Below are 15,681 nucleotides of genomic sequence, written 5' to 3'. Positions count from 1 at the left end.
TTCAAGGCAAAAGTTACTACAATTCTGTGGCTTAACATTTAATATTATATAAATAAAGATTGATCTGATGATGTGGATGGTACGCTTAAAAGCTACGATTTTGATTCCAGAATGGGTTGTGTTGTGGTATACATATTAACAGATGTATGTAATGCAAATGAAACGACGAGCGAATGGTACGCCCAGCTCAACTGATTTTGTTGCGCAGATAGTACTTAATGAGTTGTATGCAGACCTCGGCATCCTCCGCACTGTCATGACCGGCCTCTGCAGAGGGCATAAGTGCATTAAAGAAGACTGTTTATCATACATACACTCAAAATTCTCACCATTCTCCTGTATAATGCGCTTCAGATTCTCAATGCAGAGCGTCTTCAAGGCACGCTTTTTGGGCGGCCCCATTTTGTGGGGAAATAGCACTGAGGTGTCCACCACAACGTCATGTATGATCTTCAGGGCCTTCAGATCGCTCTCCAGACTATGGCCCACCAGCACAGTCTTGGCATGGAACATCGACATTAGAACGGCCTGAACATCGCGCAGCGTTCGCGTCTCCTTGGCCAGCATGGACTCGGTGATGCCCGAATAGCTGCAAACATAATGCATTCAATTAATAAGCGAAATCAATTTCAGACGCTCAGATTCCTCATCCTACGTTGTATTGTAGTCCACAATCAGGTTGTCCGGCTTCACCAGAGCATCGTATACCGTCCGCCCATTGATATCCACCACGGTTACGCGCGTCAGCTCGATGCCATGCGTTGTGTAGCACATTTCACAATCCAACGCAAAGATGTCTTTCTTCGTGGGCACCAAGTCTTCGCTTCTTTCGATGGTCTTCACAAAGCAGGTCAATTTATCTGGATCGTAGTAGTCGCTGACATGGTAGTTGCCATAGGTGCAGCCAGGTGTGCCGGCTGGCTGCTGACAACAGCGATGCTGATTGTCTGTGAATCCTCGGCGGTAGCCCGTGCTCTTTGGATGATAGTTGCACATGTCGGAGCCCTGACTTTCGTATATATTTAGATTGAACACTTTGCCGCAGCGGCTGCAGTAGCGTTCCGTTTCGTTGGGGCGACGATTGGGACGGCAGGCGCGTATGACAGCCGTGCCACGCTTCGGACCAGGCCTTGGATAGCCGTTCTCCACCAGCTGCTCATCGGTGAGGCACAGATCGAATACCATTTCATATGCCTTGACGGCGTCCAAGGCATCGAATGGTTCGCCATTGCCTATGGATGCCAGTTTGCTAAGAGAATTTCACATCTAAGATTATCAATTGATTTGGGCAGAAGAAAACATGGCAACCTACTCCTTCTTTTCCACACTCCAGGACGTGGTCAGGGCCCGCTTGCCACCCAGCATCATCTCGTGCGATACACACTTGCTGGCCACACTCGGCCGATTCCCCGCCTCGATGGCTTCCTTCCGCAACTTGTTGATCGCCAGCAGGCAGCTGTTCTTGTAGATGGCCGACGTGTTGCACTTCTTAAAGGCAGCCAGCTCCTCGACCTGCGCCCGCTCCCAGGCATCGGCCAGCTGTGGATAGATAATGACGGACTGCTTCACCATCATCTCGTAATACTGCATCCGTATGTTGTAGGATATCTTGGAGCTCTGCGGCTCCAGCACTGGTGGTTTCTGTGCACTAGCACCGCTGGCTACGGGCGCTGTCTTGTCCAGGGCAGCCGTCGGCTTGTGGGCCATACGACCCGCGCCCTTGAACGACTGGGCAGGCGTAAAGGCGGGTTTCTTTTCGGCCTGGAGCTCCTGGATCTTCTTCTTTGCCCGAGCTATAGCCACAATATTGGCTACAGGGGCAATGCTGCGAGCTGGAAAAAATTGGATAAACATGCTTGCTTTGTTTTCAGATATTGAATTCCAAAGTTTTCTGCTTACCAGAACGCACTGGTGGAGTTAGGGCACTTCTTGGTATCAGAGGTGTCAAGTGTGAATTGGCCTGGGCCTGCCGCAGTTCTTCCTGTGCCACTCGGACACGCTCCTGAGCCTGCCGCAGCTCCTCTGCCGCGGCATCGCTACGCAGTTTCTCCTGGCGCCGCAGCTCGGTGCGCCTGTCGAAGATCGCCTGCATGGCATTGCGTATGTGATTGGGCTTTTGCACTGTGGCTGGAAGAGGCGCCTTGTATTTATCCGCATTTTCGTGGGCTACACGCCGCTTTTGCAGGGCAGCCGTGGCTGCCTCTGTGAGGGCATCGATGTCCGGTGCGGGCGCCTTCCGTTTGAGGGTGTTCTCGGGCGTTGACTCCGCGTTGTGCATTTGTGCAAATTGAGTCTCGAGCTGATCAAAGATCATCTCACACTGGCGTACTATTTCTCCCTCGGATGTTTCCATCTCAAAGTCAAAGTCCGATTCAATGTCACTATTGGGATTCGCCTTGGATGTTTTTTTGGCAGTCTCTTTTTCTTTTGACGGCTCCGACGGCTCGCTGGCTTTGCTGGAGGATGATTTCGACTTGGAGCTAGAACTGCGAGCCGTTGAACTAGAGCTATGGTGCCTTTTCGACGAGGAAGATGATGAGCTGCTTTTGTGCTTGCTGCTGCTGCTGGATTTTTTCTCCTCCCGATGCTTGTCGCTGCTGGACGACTTATGTTTCGAAGACGATGAGGAGGAAGACTTATGCCTGGATGAGCTGGAACTGGATTTGGGCCTCTCCTTGGATCGATCTTTATCCTTGTGCGATGACTTCCTATCCTTCTCCTTGTCCCTATCACGTTCTCTACTTGACTTGTGTTTGTGTTTGTGGGTATCGCTACCGCCAGTTTCTCTATCGCTCTTTGGCGCGTCATTCAGTTCCCCCTCTTCCAAGTCCTCTGCTTGCGGCTCCACTTTATCCTCCACCACCGCAGTGGAAGGTTCATCAATAACAATCTGCATTTGTTCGTCAATTTCATTTTCGAGATCGGCTTCCCAGTCGCCACTCGCCCCATTTGTGGCGGCCACCTGAGCAGGCACATAGGCAGGAGCACTACCGGCAGCAGCCTCGGGCTTTTTTTTCGCCGGTGAGGCATTCAATGCCGGCTTTTCTGGATGGTACTCTAGATTGGCCTTTTTCTTCTTTGGGGCGTACATTGTCATCTCCGGCAGCGGCAGGGTGAGCAGCTTCGGCTGAGCCGGCTTGTACTCTGGCACCGGCTCGGCAGGCGGCGCTGCTTCAGCATCATCTGCAAGCCACAGGTCTTAATGGGCAGTACATTTACAGCCATGTACTCACCTTTTTTGGCGTGGTGCTTAAAATGACAAAAGGGACGTTTGCAGGTTGCCTCGGTCTCGCTGTCGAAGTAGGGACAGGGAAAGTCCTTAAACAGGCCCGTCGACGGCAACATGACGGCCACTGGTTCGCGTTTTGTTTATCTAGCTGCTCGAGTAAAGCAAGCGTCCCTTCCTAAATTGGCTTTATTTTCCTCCAGCGCTATCTTTTTCGCTCATTTCGTCAGTGTGTGTTATTTGCGGAATCAGATGTTTGAGCTGCCAGATTGTTTGGAGTTGTGTTGTTCTTTTTCCTGGAGTATGGCAGCTCTGTCACCAGCTGTTTCGTGTGCATGAAATATAGAACCCCAGTGGAAAAAAGAAAATATATTTGCTGATACGATTCTAAATGTACTCCACACCCTGTTTTGTATATATTGAATAATGTAAAAAGCATGCATAACTAACAAGTGATAAACTTTTCCAAGTACAAGCTCAAGGTGTTTGTGTAACTTGGCGTCCTGGCATGCCATGTAAATTCGCCACTGGGTAAGACGCTTGTAAACAAATGATGTCCGCGTCGAGTTCACTGATTTTTTAATTGAAACAATAGTCGACTTTACTGACTTAAGTGCGCAATTGTGACATGTTAGCTGCATACATCTTTTAACGCTTGTCGTCTAGGAATTGCATACCATTGCGCGATAATAGAGTTCAGGTACAAATTTCAATTTTTATCTTGATGTGACTGTGCGTGTATCCGATCAGAGCTGGCTGTTTTTGGGGGGCGCCTAATTCCCCACGGTGAATTAGGTGTCATAATATCCTAAAGCCGGCCCTGTATCCGATTGATTGTACTCCTATTTCGTCTGCCTGTCTACCTCCCAGCGCGATTATGAATAATCTATTGACGTTTGACGATACATAAATATATGTGTGCTTATCTGAGGTAAACAGGGGAGTGCTGGTAGCCTCCCCCGCGGCTGGTGGGCGCTCTGATAAGAGTTGACCGGCGAAGAGGTTTGCTTTTATAGCATCGCCTGGCCACCGATTAGTCGTACAACGGCACTCTGACGATTCGGGTGTCACCGGGCACAACGCAAACACTTTCACCATCCAAAAAGTCCAAAGGTCAGTCAGTTTTTTGTGGCATTAGTCAGGGATTGGCGTTACGTTGAAGTGCAGTCAAACAGAATGTTTGGGGAGACAAAGTCTACGTCTAATCCACCTAAGGTTCGAATGCACCGAACTCCAATATCATGAGAACGGACTTTGTACGTCTGTGCAGAACGAAGATAGTCTCTCGCTGCTCACATTTTTGGTACTTTGGACCGCCGCAAAAGCAAAAGTTTTCGATATGATCCGAACTCGTTATCTGGTTCATAGGCATATGTATATTTATTTATTGGGGCTACCACACGCAAAGTCATCCTACTAACCAACTAACACTCGCATACTCTCCACTCCACAGATAAGCAAAGCACTTAACCACTATGGATCGGGAAAGCCTATATTTCATGAGCAAGGATGATAAGAACACCTTCGATTTCGATGAGTCCCTGCCTCCGCTTCCGCTGCCGGAGCTGCGAGATACCTTGGAGCGGTACTACACCTGCATCCAGCCCTTTGGCACCCCCGAGGAGTTGGCCCAGGCGAGGAAGTCCATCGATGAGTTTCGGGACGGAGTGGGGGCCGAGCTGCACGAAAAGCTCAAGCAGCGGGCAGCCAAAATGAAGAACTGGCTGGGCACCTGGTGGGAGGACTATGGCTATCACTTGCTGCGCCTGCCTCTGTTACCCTACCAGCTCATGACGATGGCCAGCCAGCTGGAGGTGGTGGGGGTCCCAGAGACACCGGAGTATATGCTGAAGGTAAAGAGTCCGCCGCATGTATTTCTTTTTTTTTCGTTTTTTTACGAATCTTTCCACTTTCAGAGCTTCTCACGGATAATATTTCACACTCTGGAGTTTTGGGATCTTACCCGCAAGTCGGCCATTAAGCCGCTTTCCTCGAACGGAGGCAAGATCAAGTACTCCTCCGCCCTGTACAAACGCTTCTTTTCCACATCTCGTATTCCCGGCGTGGAGCAGGACCACATCGAGAAGCACTTTCTCACTAAGGATGAGGGAAACACGCCAACGCATGTTTTGATTGGCGCCAAGGGCCGTCAATTTGTCATCAATTGCGTGCATGACGATGACACAATTCTCACTGCACCCGAAATTCTTGTAGCTCTGCAGCGTCTGCGCAGCATCTTGGACTACGAACCAGAGGGTGCCGGTGTTCCGATTCTCTCCCATGACGACAGACCCAGCTGGGCCAACAACCGTGCTCGTCTGATGGAGATATCCGATGCCAACAAAGAAACCCTGAAACTGGTGGAGGGGGCTTCCATGGGCATCTGCTGGGATGAGAATACCCCCCAGGACTACGAGGAGTGCTCCCAATTGGGGTTATATGGAGACACCCATAGCCGTTGGGCGGACCACGCCAGCAGCATCATCGCCTACAGGAATGGACGTTACAACTGGACGGGGGAGCACAGTTGCTACGATGGCACCGTGAGTGTCAGCTTTGCCACATTCATGCAGCTAAGCCTGCTTGAGGTGCCAGAGCCCGACTGGAGCCTGGCCGAGAGCGCGCAGGTGGTGGAGCTCCAGGAACTCAAGTTCGAGCTGGACGATACGCTCAAGAGCGAGATTACACGTCTGCGAAAGGAGAAAGACGAGAGGGTTAGTAGATAGAGGAGGCAAAAAAGGGACTCTATTTGTAAACATTGGCTTTTTATTAGGGCATAGATATCACAGCGACCTTTACGGTGTTCGATGAGTACGGCAAGGACTTTATGAAATCCCAAAGACTGCATCCAGACTCCTTTATTCAGGTGGTCATGCAGTGGACCTACCACCAGATGCACGAAGAGTGAGTAGAGTGGACGATCATTTGGATGCCCCAGTTGAAGATAATACGGGTTACCTTGCAGAATTGCGCCCACCTACGAGACCGCTTTGATGCGACAGTATTACAATGGACGAACGGAGACGCTACGCTCCTGCACTGGCGCCGTGGCCGAGTTCCTCAAGGCTTCCGCTGATTCGCGCGTCAGCGATCTCGCCCTGGCCAAGAGCTTTCGCACAGCCGTCGACGATCACAAGCGGGCTATGGACGAAGCGCGCAAGGGCAATGGCATCGACAGGCACTTGTTTGGCCTCTGGTGTGCCGCCTACGAAAACAAATTGGAAATTCCCGCCTTCTACGACGATCCGCTGTATGCGAAGAGCGGCGGTGGTGGCAATTTTGTGCTCTCCTCCAGCACCCTCGGCTTCACGGCCAACGTGGGCTTTGTGGCACCCATGCTGATCGATGGCTATGGCGTGTTCTATTCAATTACCTCTGGAGCGTAAGTTCTTTATGTTATAAGCATAACTCCTGATAATGGTTTGTCTTTGATAGTGTCTTCATCAATACCACTGCCTATCGCGACAGCATCAAGACGAGCGCACGAAAGTTTAATGACACCTTCAAGGCCTCGTTCCGCAGGATAAGCGTTCTGCTGGAGCAGCTGGCCAAGGAGTCCAAGCTGTAAACCACCGGCTTAAGGGCTTAGTTTGAAGTGGACAAAAGAGAGTACCATACCTCTTGCAACATTTTACAATAGGTAGTCTTGACTTTAAACCACACTTCCATTAGCAGTACATTCTTATATGCGCTTAAGAGAAATTTGTACAGCGAATCATTGAGTAAATCATTCCTTGAATGCGTGCCCTGGAAAACGTTCCTATTCCCCAATTGATAGGACTCTTTCCGTGCTTCGTGTTAACGTTTATTTCAAATTCAATGTTTGGATTAGTTTACGCAAATACATTTTCGCATGGTAATTTTCATTTTCATTTCGTTTCACTTGTTTAAAATGCGTCTAATTAAGCGAAGGCGCCCAGCCAACTCCACTGTACTTATTTCGATACAATAAGCAAGGGCGGGTACTGTACTCCGCAGCTGATGATCCTAGATCCTACATACAAGTTCAATTGAAGCTTGGGCTTGGGGTCTAGTATGTTTCGATTTCTACAATTATATATGGGGATAAAGTGTGTGTAACTTTTTTAGTGTTCGTTCAATTACGATTACTTGCGTGTGTGTGTGTGTGTGCTTAGTGCTGCTAATTACAAATGATTCTCCACACTTTTCTTACGTTTGTTTCTACAAAAAATTAAATTCAAGTCACAGACTTAAAGCCAAAAGTGCAATAAAAAAATCAAAAAAATATCTATTGGGGGCAATAGGCAGCAGCCAAACGCTGATGAGCTGAGTTCCGTCTGAGGGGGTGTTCTATCCGAATTAGTGCTGCTGGCGGTAGTAGCCAATGTGCGGCGGCGGCAGCAGTGCGTAGGCGGGCAAAGGAACTGAGTGCCCAGGGGCGTGGCGCCCGCGCCTTTGCTGCTGCTGTTGCTGCTGATGTTGAAGATTGGCGTACACTCATTCCTGCCCAACAGCCGGCACAGGCTGGAGGTTCTGTTCGGCTGCCGCCAGTGCCGGAAGGATGGGATTGCTATTGGCCACATCCTCCTTGGCACCCGCAGCCGCAGCCTCTCCAGTGGCCGGCGGCTGGAATGCAGGCCGCTGCACAAACATGTTGTCAATGATGTGGTCAATGTTGTCTGTGTGGCCGCCCTCCTCCTTGGCATTGGTCGTCTGGTTGGCATTTGACCCTGCTAATCCTCCGGGTCGCGCCTTATGCTTCTCGGATGGCGGTAGAATGGGAATCGCATTGGTGGGTCGACGCTGGGGCAAGGCAGCAGGTCGGCTGGTGGTCTGGACAGGCGGCACAAAGTATGTTGTGCCCCCGACCGTATTGTAGTTCTGATGGAAGTTCATGGACGGTGGCGCCTGGCCAGCCACCGCAGCTGGCGGCTGCGCCTGGGCCGGCGGCTGTGGCTGTGGCTGCGTCACCACGGACGTCTGGGCCTGGGCAAAGGCCACAGCTGCCGGTGTGGTGGGCAAGTAGGCGGCACTCGCCGGATTAACATAGGGGGAAGCTGGGGGTACAGTCACCGAAACTGGGACCTGAACAGGCACCGGCACCGGTACCGGATCCGTTCCAGTCACGTAATAGGGTGCCGCCTGTGCCTGGGGATAGGCTGCCGCTGGCGGGGCATGTTGCTTTGGTGGCGCTGGCACGGTCGCTGCTGCCGGTCCCAGTTGCAGTGTCTGGAGTTGGGCTTGAATCTCTTGCTGCTGATAGGCAAACTGCATCAGGACATGGGGATCCTGTATCATAATCTGTGAGGGCTGCTGTTGTTGTTGCTGTTGCTGCTGCTGTTGAAGATGCAGCTGCTGCTGCAGTTGTTGTTGCTGCTGCTGCTCTGCCAAGTGCTGGGATGCCTCCTGCTGGGAGCGACGGAGACTGGAGTATCGTTTGGGTGCAGTCCTTGGCTCTGGGACTGCCGGCTGTGGCTGCTGCGTTAGCTGCAGCTGCTGCTGCTGTTGGTTCTGGTTGGCCAGAGAATGCATCTGAACGCTTCCTACATGACTGGGGTCGTTGCGCTGCTGCACCTGCTGCAGTCGCTGCGACAGATTAGTGGTCGAAAGCTGAGTCTGGGGCGCCGCCAGTGGAGGCGGCTGCACCTGCTGTGGGGACTGTCTCGGCTGCTGCTGCTGCGGCGGCTGTTGCTGGCTCTGCTGAAGAATTGGGCCATCCGTCGACTGCCTGCCCTGTCCGTTTGATCTGGGAGTAGATGGCTTCTGATGAGCACGCTCGTTGCGCTGATCCACATGCTCCTGCTCACGGTCGCGCTCGCGCTCACGTTCTCCCCGCTCATTACGCTCACGACGGTCGGGCGGGGGACCACGATTTGACTTTGGCTTGAACTCCATGGGATTCTGTCGACCCGGACCGCCATTCACGCGCCCATAGTTGCGGTTCTTTGGCTCACGCTCCCTATCCCGATCTCCACGTTCACGCTCGCGCTCTACTTCCTGAGCTCGTGGGGCGGGATTCGAGCCGCTCGCACCGCCTGCACTTCCACCTCCGCCTCCTTGTGGTTTGTCGGCACCGCGTTCTGAGCGGCGATTTTCCTTCTCCTCCCGGAAGGAGGAAGTGCGTGGGCCACGCGGCTTTCGCTCATTTAGTGCCGGGAAGTCCTGAGGTCGGGGTGGCTTGCGTTCTTTGTTGCTGGCCTTCAGATACGCCTGCTCGTCCTCCCAGTTGCGAGAGTACTTGCTGGGGCCACGCGTGTACCTTCTGCGACGTCGGGCACGTGGTGCACAATCCTCATTCCGTATGTCATAGCCATAGGACTGCATGAGCTCCGAGCGCGACTTGGGGGCCTGTTCGCTGGCTTCGAACCTATCATGGGACCAGCGGTCGCCACCAGAGGCCGGCTGCCACTGCTTCATGGTCTTGGAAGCCTGCGATATGGCTGGTGGCTGTCCACTGGGTGTGGTGCCCGAGGCAGAGACCCCGTTGACGTCACCGTTTGACTCTGGTGCTACCTGAGAGCTGTTCTCCGTCTCGGGGACCAGGCAGCCCTCGGTTTCGGCCGTGCGGTCATCGTGCTCATAGAAGGTGCCGCGTTTCGGTATGTACTGCGGATTGCTGCGATCTTCGTCGACTTTCTTCTGCGCCTCGCTGTCGGCCACAGATCTGTCCTGGCAATTGTCGTTGCCGCTGACCGTGCCGCTGTGCCTATCATCCTCGGTGGTCTCGCTGCCCACATCGTCCTCATCCGTCTCCGAATCCTCCTCGCTGCCGCTCTCATCGTCGTCGTCATCGTAGTCCTCGCCGCCCTCCAGATCGCTGGCAGTGTCGTACTCGGAGTCGTGGGGATGGGAGTTGCTCGACGGCTCTTGGTTGGGGGATGTCCCCAGTTCGGCAGTGCTGCTGCTACCACCCCCCGCTTCACTGGCATTTGGCGAGGAGACGGGTATATCGGTCGGCGGAGCCGCAGTCATTTTCTCTACTTCGGCCATCGCGAACAAACTCTTCGATTTTTTATACTTTTTCTGATTCCTTTCTCCTCCGTTCTAGTCAACACGGCTTGCACTCAGATACTCACAGCTCACGGGAGAGTCCCTGAATCTGTCTCAGTGCGATCCTTTGATTTTGTTTAACGATAAATTTCGGGGAAAAGTTTTCGCGAAAACAACGCAATCAGAAAATAGAAAGTGTCTAGGGTTACCTTTCTCCTTGGCTGCCTAGGGTTGGGAAAACTCTTAAGTAGGAATGGCAATCTTGATGAGTCTGGATCCAGTCGATAGAGTCGATAGACAAATCAATATTGAGAAACTGCCGCCACCAGCAATCAGCTGTCGCGACTTATCGAATCACTGCCATCTCAATTGGATTTGTGGGGGAGATTTTCCCGTGGACTGCCGTTTTGACGACCTGCGGCGCACCCAGAACACCCCGGAGGTGCTCTGCACGTGGCACAAGAGCAAATCGGACCATTAATCCGAGCACAGAGCAGACCATCGCTGAAACTGGCCTGGAAACGTCCCCACCGCTGCCGGTGTAATAAGAAATATTTTCGTTGCGGACATGGAGGCTTTGAGCTCCCAGCTGAGAGATCTAATATTGAATACCCGAGTGCCTCTGATCATTGACCAGTTCCCGATCGGCTGGGAATGCTTCAGGGGATCGCTGCACGACTGGTGCGAACGCTTTGACAAGGAAGCGGCTGGTCCGCCGGCATTCGAGCTCATGTCATTGACGGACTGCAGTACGCCGCAATGGGAGCGAAAGCGGATGAGGGTCAACGACATGAGCATGCAGCAGTTTCTGCGGGACTACGGCTACTTGGAGGATGACCAGACACATTGGGCGGCCTATCAGTACAAGCGAGCCCATGAAGTGCCAGCCAGCTGCTTGAAGGGCATCGACTTTTCTTGCTTTGGGTTTCCGGAACACCAAAACGATTTTACCTTCTGGCTGGGATCGGAACAGGCCAATACACCCTGCCACTACGACACCTTTGGCGTAAACATTGTGGTGCAGGTGTACGGCAGCAAATCGTGGCTGCTCTTTCCACCCGAGACGCCGCTGCAATCAACGCGGGTGCCCTACGAGGAGTCCAGCGTGTACTGTCTGGACAACTTCTATGCCCCTGCGCAGGATAAGCTGCCGCGCTTGCTGGAGTATAGCGATCAGGCCTACCAGTGCACACTGCAGCCAGGCGATGTTCTCATCGTGCCCCGTCACTGGTGGCACTATGTGGAGGCGACGGCGACATCGCTCAGTCTCAACTACTGGGTGCCGCTCAAGGACGACATGGACCTGGCCCTGGACGAGTTTCTGGTCAAGCACATAGTCGAGAGCTTTGTCAAGGGCGAAAGTGAACAGACGAAGCAGTATCTACTGAATCCCAATCAACTGGAGGACGTATCCTCGACGCCCAGCGAACTGTTTGCCCAGTTCCAGCAGGCCGTGCAGAATGCCGAGAGCGAGGAGCACAAACGGAAGCTGTGGGAAACCGATTACTTGACTCAATCCAAATTTAGGGAGCTCCTTGCTAGAGTGCTTCTCACCGTTCGGCCCCTGGAGGTGATGCCCAAGGAGGAATACAAGCTCTTGCTGGAGTCCAACTCCAAGCGACTGCAAGCTGAGACGAGAACTGCTGCCGCGAGTTCGCCGATCAGCTCCACATTAGAACTGCTCATCAGCAGTATGTGTGCCCCGCGCACCATTGCGGGCATGAAGCGAGAGTTCTTCCGGAGACTGAGACAGGGCGAGGCGTAATAGCACTAAAAACTTTTATTGTGATACGTGATAATTTGTTGCATATATGAGATTAAAATCCAAGACGCCATCAACATGTATGATACAATTGCAAGCAAACGAACGAAAGCCGGAACAGAAACAAAACACAGAACATTAAATGCCATGACCACCAATCGCCGCTTCTTGGCCTTGGTTAAACCACAGTGTGGGTATAAATACGGGTGGGATGCGGTTTACCATCCTGGTGGCTTCTGGTTGGGATAGCCGCCTTGCTGTTGGGGAGCATAACTGCCAGGATAGGTGCCATAGTGCCCAGGTGGTGGTCCTTGTGGATAGCCCCCCGGATACTGAAAATCTGCAAATGAAAAGCATTTGCATAAGTGGGGATGCAAATTCCATCCATTATCAGTACTTACTGCCAGGATATGGGAGCGTGGCGTATGGATTGAAGCTCTGGGGCATCGGTGGAGGAACATACGCTGGATATGGCATTCCTTGCTGGGCGCCATATGGCACTGGCATGCCATGTACCTGGGAAGGATACGGCATATTGGCAGCAGCTGCCGCAGCCGGTACGCTGGGAGCAGAGCCAGCTGGATTGGATGGAATGTCTGTCGAATGGGTGCGAAAAAACAAAATGTTTTATTATCAAACTGTGATACGGAATGACTGTACCTACCGCTGCCACTGCCCGAGGTGGAGGCATAGTGCGAGGGCAGAGAGGGCGTGGCCGGGCAAGCTTGTCGGCTCGACGCTGTGGTTAGGTCCTTCATGAGCTCCTCCTTTTCCGTTTTGCGAGCAAACACAAAGTCGGAGATCTTGTTCTGGAATACGACCAGCAGCTGGGTGAGGTCGTTGTAGAATTTAGTTCCCTCCTGGAGATTGCCGGATAGCTCAATGTAGCTATCGTAGGCCGTGGCCAGTTCCTGGTAGAGGGTGTCGCGCGAGCTGCCACAGCTTCCCGTCTCCGAGACGAATGCTCCATGGGCGCTCTGAATGTCTGCCACCAGGGACTGCTGACGGTCGACGCTCTCCCTCACCTGCTGCTGCAAAGGATTCAGGACCTGGCCAATGCGCGACAACGACAGGGCGGGCTCGTCGATAGCCCCATCCTTCTGCAGAGCAAGCAAGAACTCGTTCTTCATGTCGAACGTGGCCGACTTGAGCTCCGACTCGATGGCATCGCGCTCGGCTTTGATGGTCTCCACATCCTCCATCAGCTGCTTGAGCCGCTGCACGCTGGAGCAGTTTGGATCCACGCTGCCGCTGGCCGAAGGCAGCGACTGCTGAATCTCCTCCGGGGACATAGAAAGCAGCTGGATGCCATTCTGATTGGATTCGAACTTCTGGCGCACAACCTTATCGGCCTCGATGGCATTGTTGATCACCTCGCGATACTTCTTCGCATTGGTACGGAACATCTCCGTAAGCTTATCGGAACTGATGCGCGTCCAGCGCTCTTTGAACTGTGCCCGGAGCTGATTATCCGAGTCACGCTCCTCGTCGAGCAGCCGCTCCGTTTCGTCCAGAATCTCGCGATTACGATTGAGTAGATCAGGCAGCTCCTTCAGCATGGTCTTGACATTTTCGACACCTCCCTTCTGGCGCACCTCGACCGCCTTCTCCTTCAGGGATGGCGGCAGACCGCTGTTGCTATCGGCTGTCTCCACAGCCGCCGGAAGGTTTAGGCTCGCCAGCACAGCATTCAGCGTCTGGGTGGACTCACGGAGCTTCATTATTTCCACATTCACAATCTCATTCTTGCGCATATCCGAAGCGGTCAGGGCACGATGCAATTCCACGGGCACGAGGTTGGTGAAGATGTCTCGGAAATTGGATGCCATGGGAGAGGCAATGCCCAGGGACTTTGCCAGCTGTGCTTTGCCCGGAGAGGCGAGCGTGCTCAGCTCTGGTATCATCTCATTGTAAATGAACTCGTTGTCCTTGGTGGACTCGGCCAGGTGGCGCTTGGCGCGACTGAAATACTCGTCCAGGTAGGTCTCGTTGCCCCCCCGCGACTGTGCCGCCTTGAACAGATCGATGGCGTTGCGCAGACGTGCGATCTCTTCCCCAATCTTCTTGGCCGCACGACAGACGAGACTCTGGTAAAGCTGTGTCAAAGCATGGAATCCAGCCTGCTTGCCGGCCACCGTGGGTATCCACTCCTTCTCCCACAGACTGCGCACCGACTCCTTTTGCATGGCGCGCAGAACATCCGCATAGAACTCCTCGCCCTGGCAGCATAGCTTCGCTATGATCAGATTGTTCATGTTATCTGCAAAGAAATTGCTGTTATTCTGCTCGGATAATCCATGGGTTTCAGTTACCTTTGATGGCCTTAAGGATAAACACCTCCTGCGCCTGGGCCACCATCAGGGCCTGCATCACTACGAGCGTGTCCTGGCTGATATCGGGCGTCGGTTCCGATGGCACTGCGGCCGGCGTGGCTCCCTTCAAGTACTGAAATATCCCCGCACTCTGCTGCAGCAATTTGATGGCCATCTTGAGGCCCTCATCGTTGTCCAGCTGCTGGCTGGCGGCAATGCTGCTCTGCAGGGCCGCAATATTGAAGAGCACACAGACCTTCTCGTACAGCAACGATGTGTGAGCTACAAAGAGAACCAAACCGAACAGAACCGCAAGAGAGTTAATTATGAAATTCCACAACTGAAGATGAGTCACTACTCACTGAGGCTGATTTTGCCACCGAAGATGGAGCCCTTGTCGAAGGCATCTTTCCACTTGAAGGGGATCTGCAATTCGCTGACCGATATCTTTGTCTCCAAAGCGCAGATCTGATCGTAATAGCTGGGCAAACAAAAGCGAAAGGCGAAGAACAATTAAGAGACGACGTCATCCGCTGAGCTTGTTTACGTCTGCCGCAATCACACAGACCCACACATATATACATAGATGGCCCCACAGTGTGTCCGAGTACTCTTTCTCCTATCATGTGCGTGACTCATGCGGAAACTCCAATAAAACCCCCAGTCACAGCCCCCGAAAGTACTTACGCATAGACAACCTCCAGAGAGGCCTCGTATTTCTCAAAGAATTTCCAAATCGCCGTATTGCGTTGTTTCGCAAACTCATTTACAGCCTCCAAATATTTCGCCTTCTCCTCCTCCGAGGCACCATTGTAGGTGCTTTGGATGAGATTGTTCAGCGGCTTCACAATGTCCACCTCCGATGGCTTCTTCAACGGCACACTCAAAAACTTCGACATTTCTAGTTTCACACGGATACGAGCCTAGAACAATTCAAATAAATTTTATTTATTGAAATTGTCAAGTCAAAGAATAAAAGATTTTTTTTATAGTTGTCGTGTTTTGTAAATAAATTGACCTTAGCCCATTTAAGCCCCCTTTATTTAATGAGGTGAACACCCTGAGGGAAACGGCGACAAATGGTACTGGTTGTATATTCTTCGTGTATATCCATTCCACCCTAACCTCCTTTTTTCAATTACAAAAACTATGACCACGATATTTTACACCTGAACTGCGCTAAGTCTATTAAATTTTCATTATTTTCGGTGGAATATTAAAATACGCCCTTGGTCTACAATGGGTTAATCAGTCTCCGTCAAGGATTGGAAACTATATTCCTTTTTTATATTCGATTTGATATTACTAGCTATATGGAACATTTAGCCATGCCCACATAATTTTATCCGATTAATGGATCAATTATTTACTTAACTGGCTTATTTTAACCACTTGCTTTTATTGCATTTTGCGTATAAAGAGGTTTTGGC

General features: G+C 52.1%; 5 protein-coding genes across 7 annotated transcripts; 2 read left to right on the top strand and 3 right to left on the bottom strand.

Annotated features, from left to right (window-relative positions):
* Positions 1 to 17: 17 nt before the first annotated feature.
* Positions 18 to 3,372, bottom strand: LOC4800673 (RNA exonuclease 1 homolog). Its single transcript, XM_001357868.3, has 6 exons — positions 3,234 to 3,372; positions 1,900 to 3,183; positions 1,313 to 1,832; positions 656 to 1,249; positions 330 to 589; positions 18 to 267 (listed from the first exon to the last, which is right to left on the bottom strand). Exons 1-6 carry the CDS (start codon positions 3,343 to 3,345, stop codon positions 188 to 190), a joined length of 2,850 nt encoding a protein of 949 aa, XP_001357905.2. The 5' UTR covers positions 3,346 to 3,372; the 3' UTR covers positions 18 to 187.
* Positions 3,373 to 3,633: 261 nt separating this feature from the next.
* Positions 3,634 to 7,092, top strand: CROT (Carnitine O-octanoyltransferase). 3 transcript variants are annotated; one of them, XM_015183020.2, is made up of 6 exons: positions 3,634 to 3,757; positions 4,680 to 5,079; positions 5,143 to 5,940; positions 6,000 to 6,130; positions 6,192 to 6,608; positions 6,662 to 7,092. In XM_015183020.2, exons 2-6 carry the CDS (start codon positions 4,702 to 4,704, stop codon positions 6,792 to 6,794), a joined length of 1,857 nt encoding a protein of 618 aa, XP_015038506.2. In that variant the 5' UTR covers positions 3,634 to 3,757; positions 4,680 to 4,701; the 3' UTR covers positions 6,795 to 7,092. The 3 variants fall into 3 exon arrangements, with proteins under 3 accessions (XP_015038506.2, XP_015038507.2, XP_001357904.2); XM_015183021.2 differs by lacking the exon at positions 3,634 to 3,757 and adding an exon at positions 3,777 to 3,926; XM_001357867.5 differs by lacking the exon at positions 3,634 to 3,757 and adding an exon at positions 4,037 to 4,339.
* Positions 7,093 to 7,388: 296 nt separating this feature from the next.
* btz (CASC3 exon junction complex subunit) lies at positions 7,389 to 10,428 on the bottom strand. The gene has a single exon (XM_001357866.5). The coding sequence runs from the start codon at positions 10,175 to 10,177 to the stop codon at positions 7,685 to 7,687; it is 2,493 nt and encodes an 830-aa protein (XP_001357903.3). The 5' UTR covers positions 10,178 to 10,428; the 3' UTR covers positions 7,389 to 7,684.
* A 112-nt stretch (positions 10,429 to 10,540) lies between these two features.
* On the top strand, positions 10,541 to 12,016 carry HSPBAP1 (HSPB1 associated protein 1). The gene has a single exon (XM_001357865.4). It carries the CDS (start codon positions 10,746 to 10,748, stop codon positions 11,940 to 11,942), a length of 1,197 nt encoding a protein of 398 aa, XP_001357902.3. The 5' UTR covers positions 10,541 to 10,745; the 3' UTR covers positions 11,943 to 12,016.
* On the bottom strand, positions 11,940 to 15,257 carry ALiX (programmed cell death 6-interacting protein-like protein AliX). Its single transcript, XM_001357864.5, has 6 exons — positions 14,939 to 15,257; positions 14,614 to 14,732; positions 14,252 to 14,533; positions 12,604 to 14,199; positions 12,341 to 12,535; positions 11,940 to 12,279 (listed from the first exon to the last, which is right to left on the bottom strand). Exons 1-6 carry the CDS (start codon positions 15,148 to 15,150, stop codon positions 12,158 to 12,160), a joined length of 2,526 nt encoding a protein of 841 aa, XP_001357901.2. The 5' UTR covers positions 15,151 to 15,257; the 3' UTR covers positions 11,940 to 12,157.
* Positions 15,258 to 15,681: the final 424 nt, after the last annotated feature.

This window comes from Drosophila pseudoobscura, chromosome 2 (genome assembly GCF_009870125.1).
Source record: "Drosophila pseudoobscura strain MV-25-SWS-2005 chromosome 2, UCI_Dpse_MV25, whole genome shotgun sequence".
Lineage (NCBI taxonomy): Eukaryota > Metazoa > Arthropoda > Insecta > Diptera > Drosophilidae > Drosophila > Drosophila pseudoobscura.
This window is presented reverse-complemented; position numbering and strand designations above follow the sequence as displayed.

Bases quoted from the DNA above. Each gene is read 5' to 3' on its own strand.
- LOC4800673 (XM_001357868.3), bottom strand. From the start codon at position 3,345: ATGTTGCCGTCGACGGGCCTGTTTAAGGACTTTCCCTGTCCCTACTTC. The intron at 3,184-3,233 runs GTGAGTACATGG...TGTGGCTTGCAG, and splicing joins TAAGCACCACGCCAAAAAAG to ATGATGCTGAAGCAGCGCCG. The intron at 590-655 runs GTAGGATGAGGA...TTATGTTTGCAG, and splicing joins ATTGTGGACTACAATACAAC to CTATTCGGGCATCACCGAGT.
- CROT (XM_015183020.2), top strand. From the start codon at position 4,702: ATGGATCGGGAAAGCCTATATTTCATGAGCAAGGATGATAAGAACACC. The intron at 5,080-5,142 runs GTAAAGAGTCCG...TTCCACTTTCAG, and splicing joins CACCGGAGTATATGCTGAAG to AGCTTCTCACGGATAATATT. The intron at 5,941-5,999 runs GTTAGTAGATAG...GCTTTTTATTAG, and splicing joins GAAAGGAGAAAGACGAGAGG to GGCATAGATATCACAGCGAC.
- btz (XM_001357866.5), bottom strand. From the start codon at position 10,177: ATGGCCGAAGTAGAGAAAATGACTGCGGCTCCGCCGACCGATATACCC.
- HSPBAP1 (XM_001357865.4), top strand. From the start codon at position 10,746: ATGGAGGCTTTGAGCTCCCAGCTGAGAGATCTAATATTGAATACCCGA.
- ALiX (XM_001357864.5), bottom strand. From the start codon at position 15,150: ATGTCGAAGTTTTTGAGTGTGCCGTTGAAGAAGCCATCGGAGGTGGAC. The intron at 14,733-14,938 runs GTAAGTACTTTC...TTGTTTGCCCAG, and splicing joins TCTCTGGAGGTTGTCTATGC to CTATTACGATCAGATCTGCG. The intron at 12,536-12,603 runs GTAGGTACAGTC...CCCATTCGACAG, and splicing joins CACCTCGGGCAGTGGCAGCG to ACATTCCATCCAATCCAGCT.